Source organism: Poecilia formosa, unplaced genomic scaffold, assembly GCF_000485575.1.
Source record: "Poecilia formosa unplaced genomic scaffold, Poecilia_formosa-5.1.2 Scaffold4, whole genome shotgun sequence".
NCBI classification, from domain to species: Eukaryota; Metazoa; Chordata; class Actinopteri; order Cyprinodontiformes; family Poeciliidae; genus Poecilia; species Poecilia formosa.
The window spans coordinates 507,819-517,249 of NW_006799943.1; the positions used below are offsets into that span (position 1 = coordinate 507,819).

The 9,431-nt window shown below is 39.3% G+C and overlaps 1 protein-coding gene across 4 annotated transcripts in view; it reads left to right on the plus strand.

Moving 5' to 3' along the window:
* The window catches only part of jmjd1cb (jumonji domain containing 1Cb), a 183,541-nt gene that overhangs the window by 131,321 nt on the left and 42,789 nt on the right, over window positions 1-9,431 (plus strand). For all 4 annotated transcript variants that reach the window (XM_016674577.1, XM_016674579.1, XM_007558415.2 and 1 more), the window contains exon 3: window positions 1,270-1,383. In XM_016674577.1, the coding sequence (XP_016530063.1) occupies window positions 1,270-1,383 (114 nt within the window). The remainder of the gene's footprint in view (window positions 1-1,269; window positions 1,384-9,431) is intronic.

The window sequence follows — 9,431 nt, forward strand, 5'->3', positions numbered from 1 at the left end:
TCATCAAGGTGCTCTGGTTCCCCAGCACCTGACGCAGACCTTGTTTGGCCGGGCGACGTCTGAGCCGGCATGTTATGCATATCATTGTCTCTCATGGTATGAGGTAGGCTATATAGCTCCAAGGGTCTTGCCTAAGGACCCACACTGGATAGCTCAATTTCACTGTTGTAACTTTGTGTGTGTGTGTGTGTGCGTGTGTGTATATAATATAAAAAAAAATCTCAAAACAGAACAATGAAAACAAGAAACAGAAATGAAAGAAAACCAAATCAGTTACTGAGTTATAAGACAGATGAGAAGGAGATGGGAGAAGCTAGGACATGATGAAGAGTAGCAAAGAGGAAGCGAGGGATGGGAAGAAAAGAGATGAGGCTATAGAAGCACTCTAGAGTAATGAATAAATGAAGCAGCAGAGGTAGTCTGACAGTTCAAAGGCAAAAAAGTCAGCTTTGAAGTTGCCTGTTTGACTCATTCAGTACACAGACATGTTCTGATGATGTCTGTCAGGCTGCAGGTTGAGTTAAACTGGAACTGCATGAACACAACTCTGCCTCACATGAACCGCTTCTCAAGTTACTGCAGGGGACTCGCACTACACATCATTATGTCACACTTTAAATTACACCGTATGTCGCCTACTGCCTACTGCCTGATGCTGGACAGGTCAAAGTACAAAACGCCACTCAGAAGATCAGAGGGCCGCAAGTTGAATTTATAACGAGGTCAGTTTGATGCACAGGGAAAAAAGTGCTTTTACTATCAGACAAAGATAACCAGAAAAAATACAATATGCAGCTTGTTAAATAATAATTTCATTTATTAAGGCTGAAGTTTAAATATAATTGTTTTCTTATGAAATAATTAACTGATAATCACATTTTTCAACTGGCTTCAACTAGCCACACCCATGCCTGATTACAGCCATACCGTAGAATCAAGACATCCCCTACATAACATCTTTCCAACTACATGAAGTAAGCTGAGGATTAATAAAAAGCAGCACATCATCACCTGAGCAGCGGTTTCTAAAGGCCTTGGGAGTCCAGAGAACCACAGTATTAGTATTATATAGAGAACCTTTATGCATGGAGAAGACATGGAGCAGTGGATGACCTTCCCAGGAGAGGCTGACCTCCAAAATCATATATATATATATTATATATATATATATGTTTGAACATTAAGTATATTCAGTCAAGAATATAGTCAAGTATTTTCCACAGGGATAAATTATGCTATTGGTAATAAGTTGTTTGTTGTGTTTTCCAGGTGTTTAAACCATTGGTTGGGAAGAACCTGTTGTCTTCAGTAACAGCAGTGGAGTTCTTGCTGGACCATCAGCGGGACTTTGTCTCTAACCAGTCAGCCTGCCAACCATACCAGGTAATAAACCTTCAACTCACAGGCCTGATGAAATCTCTATATTTGTTACCCACTGGCTTAACGAAATATTATCCAACATTTGCAACGATTGTGCTTTGGGTTTTGTTTAACCACACCGTGTTTTAATTGAGACCATCTACTCTGAGCAAACACCACGACCAAAACTTAAATCTTGTGCGTGCGAGGAGTGAGGCAAACGTAGAGGACTGTGGCAAATAATACAAGTTTTACGTGTGTGGGGTCACTTGGACCCCATTTCTAGACACAAGGGTTAAGGGAGGTGAAACCAGGACCACATCATTGTGACACCATTTTTTTAGATTCATAAAAATGTAGTTGCTGCTCCAAACATTTGGAGACGATCTTTTCTGTGGCAGCTTGTTTATAATTAAATTGCAATAAAACAGATCGTCTTTTAATAGGCAGGCAATCGGCAGGTTTCCCCGTCCAGTTGACATTGTATGCACTCTTCTGTCACAATTGATAAAAAGGTTTGAACCTCAAGGTTTGAACATGGAATTATCAATTTGCATCTCGCCATCTATCCAACTACTATGGTCTCATTGCGGATGAAAAATGGTTGTTGTAGACCTACCTCCACAGGCCAATCAACGACTGCAGTCTGCTGCCAGTCAAGTCACCTTGGCTATGTCCAGCTTGCACCTTCACTGAGGTGGTTCCAAAAATCAGGAATAACCGCACAGGATCTGCAAATAGAGATGAATCTGGCCGGGGCAGACTGGGGAAGAGCAGGGGTGGGCAATTCCAGGCCTCGAGGGCCGGTCTCCTGCAACTTTTAGATGCATCTCTACTTCAACACACCTGAGTCAAATAATGAGGTCATTAGCAGGACTCTGGAGAACTTGACTGCACTTAGGAGGTGATTCAGTTACTGGATTCAAGTGTGTTGGACCAGGGAGTCTAGTACCACTAAACCTGCTGTCACTTTAAAATCTGAATAAGAAAACTTGTTTTTACTTTCATTCCTATATTCCTTTTCCACATTCTCAGGGGATGGCGTCTGAAAACTGTAACTATATGCACATTGTCATATGTCAGACTTATCCTATTATTATTGCTAATCTACAACGGTTCTTCATAAGTGAGGCCCACTATGATTGCAAAATAGTAGGCCTCCCACGTCACCTAATTTTGAACAAGACTTGTTTTTCTCTGAGAAGCAGCAGAGTATTTTGTATTTAATGGCAGATGTCCACATTGTAAATTGTAGAGAGATAATTCCCTAATGGAGTCTGTATTAACAGATGCTACATTCACTTGAGCGTAGCCATGGCTACCATTAGCAACTGGGAATATGTATATAAGGATTTTGAGTCTTTGAAATGACACCTCTGATGTAACAAATCTTCTGCAGACAGTGAGCCACAGACATTTAAACTTCTCTCATGTTGTTGTGTGCTCTGAATTTGAAGAGTGTGTTTCAGGACAACTGGAAGCAGCTCCTTGTTTTGTACTGGAACACTGTGTTCCACTCAGTGTCAACCAGATGGGATGGCTGTGTTCTGTACTCACTCCCTCAGCCAACAGTTTGTGCAGACAAGTCCTAATATCCAGAGAGAAAAAGAGAGAGTCTGTTTCTGTCGTTTCTCTGTTCTCCCAGAGGCGAGCTCTGTTGCTGTGTTTCTGCTGGTGCCACACATGGGTCTGTGTTGTAATTTGTGATTCTTTCATGTGTGTAAAACACATGTGATGACCATTTGTTTACCTTCCAGACCTGCAACATTTCTTAATTTCTCTCATCTTGATTCAGTCCTAGATTGGCATTTCATGGGTTTATAATGAATGATTTCCTTTCCTGCCCTTTGTTTGGAAAAACAAGTAGAAAATCAGTGAGTTAAATCAAGCCGGATTTGTTTGTAAAGTACGTTTCAGCAATAAGTCAGCTCAAAGTGGTTTACACGAAAAAAGTAACACAATACCGAACCAAACAAATTACATTAAGTGGGAAAACAAAGGAAAGTAATAAAAAGTGTAATCCAGACTACAGGGAATTTGTTTTTTTAGTTATTATGAATCAAAGGCAACCCTAAACAGGTCAGTTTTTAGCCTTTATTTTAAAGAGCTCAGTGTTTTGACCATGGCTACATGCAGTTTTGTAGCTGATTGCCGATTACTGATCTTTAAGAAGCCTGACCTGCTGATTCGGATTTCTTCTGCCATTTTTTTGTCTGACATGTTGCTAAATATAGCAAGAAAGGTGCTGAGTTGGCAACAGTGGAGTGACTATTGTTAACTGCAAATGTTGAGACATGACCTGGTAAAGCCTACGGGTCTATCAGTCAAACCTCTCTCACAGGAGATGAGAAGAGGACAGTGGTTGATTTTTAGACCTCTGGCTAGATCAGATTGGCTTCACTTCTTAGTATTGATCGATCACCAATCTCCCAAAAATAAGGAACTGATTAATCGGTGCACGCATGGTTTGGACTGCAGTTTTCTAGAGGTTTGTTCCAGATCAGTGGTGCATAAAAGCTGAATGCTGCTGCTCCATGTTTGGTTCTACTTCTGGATGCAGAGCAGAACCAGAAGACCTGAGAGGTCTGGAAGGTTGATAGAGAGATCCTTAGAGACTCCCTGTTATACTCTTCCATCCACTCAACCCCGTCAAATAAAAATAATTAACAAAAAAATTGTTCCACTTAGGGGGCCCTAAGCAGCCGCTTAGTTTGCCTATGCCTTGTGCCGGCCCTGAGTGTAATGGAGTTCTGCAGACATAAATTCCTCCAATCATCTTATTAGTCCTGGTGGTGATTTCTTTCCAACGGGTTCTGTTAAAGTGGATGTTGTCATCTTCAAAGTATATTTTTTCCTAATGCCCTTTCCTGACGTGGGTTGAGTGATGTATTGGAGATGTTGATGAGCTACGTGTTTACTTCGAACTTGCAACTTATTGGCGAAAACCGAAATAAAAGTGTGTGAATAGCCAATAAATCCCAGGAGTGATAATCAGCTCTAGGTTTTCCCTCCACACTCTCTGAAATGGTGCAACTAGGCAAGCAGGAGCTGGTGTTATGTAGGGAAACGCAAAATAGAGTAAAGTTTAACGTTTTACCATATTTAAATTCATATCAAACTCTGATTATGGCTCATACAAGTGTGCAAATATAGGCTATATATATGTATATCTCATATGGTTTACATTGTTTTAACATACATTACACATGCACATCTACTGACCTTCTGTCTCTGGACCTTATAGTGTGGATGTATTTGCTGTGTTTCACCACATTTCAGAATCCCCTCTGAGTTCCACAGTTGATTGACTCTCATGTCCTGAGCTCAGAACGTTGATTATGTTTTGTTGAATATGTTCCGTCAGAAGACATTGTCATTTCCTTTATTTGTAGTCTCACTGATGGAGTTGTTGTTACCTACTGTTCCAGATATTAGTTTTGGATCCTGGTTTGACTCTTGCAGTCAGTATTTGGCTGACTTCAAACTGATCAGTTCTCATTTAGTTTATGCTTTTTGTTTAGTTCTAAAACCAGTGTTTTTGTCCAGATGTCATTCCCTTTCTTGTCTTTTTATTGATAGTTGGCTGTAGCATGTTGAGGTAAATGTTCACCATTTTTGCTGCAGTAAAATCAGAGTTGAATTAAAAGTCTACAACCTGAATTGTGAACATTGATGTAGAACCATTACCATCAGCAATCAAATAAATCTAAGAAAAGAGAAGCTTCCACTGCTCAGATTTTTACATGAGGACTTATTGTGTCTGTGCATATTTAAACATCTAGGTTTATGAAGGAGACCTTTGATCCACATAGAGCCATAAAACTATCTCTCGCTCACACACAAACCGTGGCCACTCCCCTCGGTCTATCCAGTTGGACAGGAAGAATGGAAGGAAGGGGGAAAGGGGTCCAACGGTTTGGCAAAATTCTACAATGAAATCACTGTTCAGTGAGCCAGCTTAGCTTGCTGCTCAAGTCTGTGGGTTACTGTTGCTAGAAAGTTGAGTGCTGACGCTGAAAAACAGGCAGATAAAGTGTCTGTGCTGACTCAACAGTCTAAGAAAGCCCCTCCTCAGTCTCAACTTTGCACCTGTGTTGCACCAAATCTTTTGTGCTTTTATGTTTACTATCTCTTGCAGTAGCATGTGACAGCAGTGTAGTTTGATCAATAGACAATGTCCTGATGTCCAGCGTCTCTTATGATCTAAACAGCTCCACAGTGGACAGAATTTTTAGTTAATTTGTAAAAACAGCTTTTAAAAATTACTGAATGAATCAAACCTTATTAACACAGCATGTTTTATATGGTCCATTGTGCCACAGAGTGCTTTACAGGCTTAAAAAGAGGAAGGCAGACATTTAAATTACAATGACCAAATCAAGCAGACAATTATTTATGACAAAACAAAGAATCAAATGTAATAGAAATAATTTATACAGAAAGTAAGGAGGTGTTGAAATGCAGTTGTTTAGAATAGGTTAGTGAGGAAATACTTAGGAAATACTTTGTGGCAGTTAAATCAGTTCTAAAATGGACACATAATGATGCTGAGACTTTAAACTCAGTGTGATGTGAGTTCGTTTTCTCGTAATGTGGTAGTATGAACAAAGTCTTTGCATTGTACTGGCAGGTAAAAGGTCATACTCTGGCAATGTTCTTAAGATAGTGTTTATTTTTTCAAGAAGCTCCAGTTTGAATATGACAGTGGTCCCCAAACTACGGCCCGCGGGCCGAATCCAGCCCCCCTCCACATCCTGTCCAGCCCCTTGAACAATACCAGAGAGCATTTAGATTTTTTTTTTCATACACCGTATTTTCCGGACTATAAGCCATGACTTTTTTCCTAAGCTTTGAACCTTACGTCTTGTATGTGGATTTTTCTTCAACCACCAGGGGGCTCTTTACCAGGAAGTGAATCATTGGAAGTCAAAATTGGAAATAAAAGAAGAAAGCGCCCATTAAAACAGAATTAGGTTTTAATAGGGAATTGAAATTTAAGAATGTTGTTGATCAGTTAAATAGCATTGAGGGGAAAAAGAAGATTTTTCATTTTTTTTAATGACTGGGATCATTATGAGAATTTGAGGTATAGATATTAGGATCCAATAGATGGCAGTAGTGCAACAATAATGGATTCAAGCTGCTGTTGAAATCTAAAGAAGAAGAAGAAAGTGCCCATTTTCATTTAGCACATGCTAGTAGCAGACACGAAGGATCAGCACTTTTACTGTTACAGTTACCGTTCAGAAACTACTGTTATCAGTTCAGTTAAATCTAAACATGGCAACTTTTTCTTTTTCAACCCTATTAAATGTGATATTCAGTTGACCTGTTATGACTCAAATTTTGGGTGTCCACCCCCCTCTGCTGCTGCTGCATCGTTGTGGAAAACCTAGAGCGGCAGAGATATCTGCGGCTTATAGTCCGGAAAATACGGTATTTATTTCATAAATAGTGTTATTTCCTGGATTTTTTTCTGTGAAGAACCCAGAGAGGGTTATTTGGTTATTATTTATCTCATTAATAGCGTTATTATTTATTTCCTGATTTTTGTTCTGTGAAGGTTATTTGATGTGCTTTCTGGAAGACAATAAATTTTTACATTTAGGCACTCCTGCAATTGTCACACTTTTTCTGTTACAAACTAACTCCGGCCCCCCACCAGAGAAGGGAAAAGTTATGTGGCCCTCACAGGAAAAAGTTTGGAGACCCCTGGAATATGACATACTGAGTGCTGCACAGTGGTGCAGTTGGTAGCACTGTTGCCTGGCAGCAAGAAGGTCCAGGGGTTGATTGACTTAAAGGAAACTCTAAAATACAGTTAGTAGCACAACAGGATTTTGGTTATCATGACAGTGATACAGAGTTGTGAGTCATCAGTGTAGCTGTGAAATTTTAACTTTGTTCACATCTCCTGATGACACCCGCCATCAATGGCATATGAAGATTAAAAAGAGAAGTACCTACAGGTGAGCCTTGTGGAACACCATGTGGTGGGTCATAATGTTCTGAGGAGCAGCTTTCTGTACTGACAAATAATTTTCTGTTTGCTGAGATGCACGTAGCAGGACAGCCTGTCTAGCAGAATGACGTATCAAAAGCTGCACTAATGTCTAGTAATATCAGCGCTGATCCATACTATACTGCAGACCATTAAAATCTGCTTTAGTGCAGTTTCTGTGCCGTGATTGGATCTAAACCCAGACTGTTTTTTTTCTGGAATGCTTTTGTAGTTGAAATAAGTTTAGTTGGTAAAGAACAATATTTTTGTTCATTCTTTTTCTGTTAACTTCAAATTACATGACCAAAGTTCAGGATTCTGTAGCACATCATTTAACTCAACCTTTCATTCTGAATGTCAGAGTTTTATTGAGTCTACATTCAAATATGCCAATAAAAACTAAACGGTTCATTAAAATAATCTCGATCTTTCAACATAGACATGTGCACAAGAGCCCAGGTGGAAAATAAAAGCTAAATCATTTTGCATTCTAGGCACATATGCATTTCATTTTTATCTAGTCATAAATGTATATTTAATTTCAATAATTTCATAACTGAAGAACTGATCATTTATATTTTTAGTCTTTCCAGATCAAGTTGTATTCATGCATTCCAGTCATAGTTTTAATCTCGTGGAGGCTTACTGCCTGAGCAGAATGCAGCAGTCAGCTGGGTGAGGAAGTTGAGCTGAGATCTATGAGTGTCTTTTTGGCGTCTTGCTGAGTTCAGGTCTTTTTTTATCAGCGTTTAATCCTGCAGCTCTGCACTGACTTCACCCACTGACTGACCTTATGTTTGTTTTGGTGAAATCGCTGGAACCCAGTAGTGCTAGATGGATTAGTACAATGGTCGCTGTTGTCATTTTACTAATCCATTACTAATAAGAAGTCCTCCCATGCCCCCTAATATAAGTATTATTAGTAACACACCCAGAGCTCCATACGCAGCTGTTCATTAATTTGCTGAGCATGTTTTTGTATATTTTGAGAGAGAAATATCATTGAGTTGGATCTGTTAACACTGCGGTCATGGAACAAAGAAAACACACACTCTGAGTTGTAGTATTTGGAGTACCAGGAGTTGATTAAATGATTTTTTTTTTTTTTATACTTATTTTTTATTGAACATTTCTGAACACATACAGTGGAGAGGCATCAATACATTCAACTTCATATACAATGTTGGACAACCGTGTCCGTATTTAACTGGATACAAGAATGGCATTCTCCTTGCGTCTATAGTCGCTCCATTTTTCCCATTTAACAACAAACTTGTCTTCCTGCAATCTTAGTCTATATGTGATTTTCTCCATTATGAAGATCTCTTCCACAATGCTCAGCCACTGCTCCTCCGCAGGGGGGTCTTGTCTATACCATAATTTTGTGATGGTTTTCCTTGATGCTGAAAGTAATATTTTTAACAGATATTCATCATCCTTTTGAATTACATCGTGTGTGAGGCATCCCAGGTAGTGTGTTTTACATGATCTGGGTATTCCATATCCCAATATGTTTTTCAAGATAAGGCAAACATTATGCCAGTATGTGGTTAGCTTTTGACAAGACCAGAATATGTGTGTGTGGCCTACATCAGTCTGGCCACAGAGTCTCCAGCATGGCTGTGAACTGGATACCATCCTGGTCCTGATCTTTGGTGTTATAAAAAATCTAATCATGTTTTTCCAATTAATTTCCCTCCACACACGGGAGCAGGTGGCTGTGCACTGCATTTTACAAATTTTAAACCATTCCTCCTCGCTTATGTGTTCCTTCAATTCGTCTTCCCATTTTTCTTTAATGTACATAGTAGATGTCTTCCTGCCTGCCATCAGTCCCTGGTACAGTGCTGAAATAACTCGTAATTTATTTCCCTCATAGGCCTTATGAAATATCTCTATTATTTTACCTACGTTGGTTTTTATCTCTTTCTCATAATAATCTTTTATTTGCAGGTATCTATACTGGTCTTGATCCTCCAGTTCATATTTTTCCTTTAAGCTATTAAAGCTCAGCAGTTTGCCCTTTTCAGTCAATTTACACATTGCTGTGGCACCTTTATTTGCCCATTGT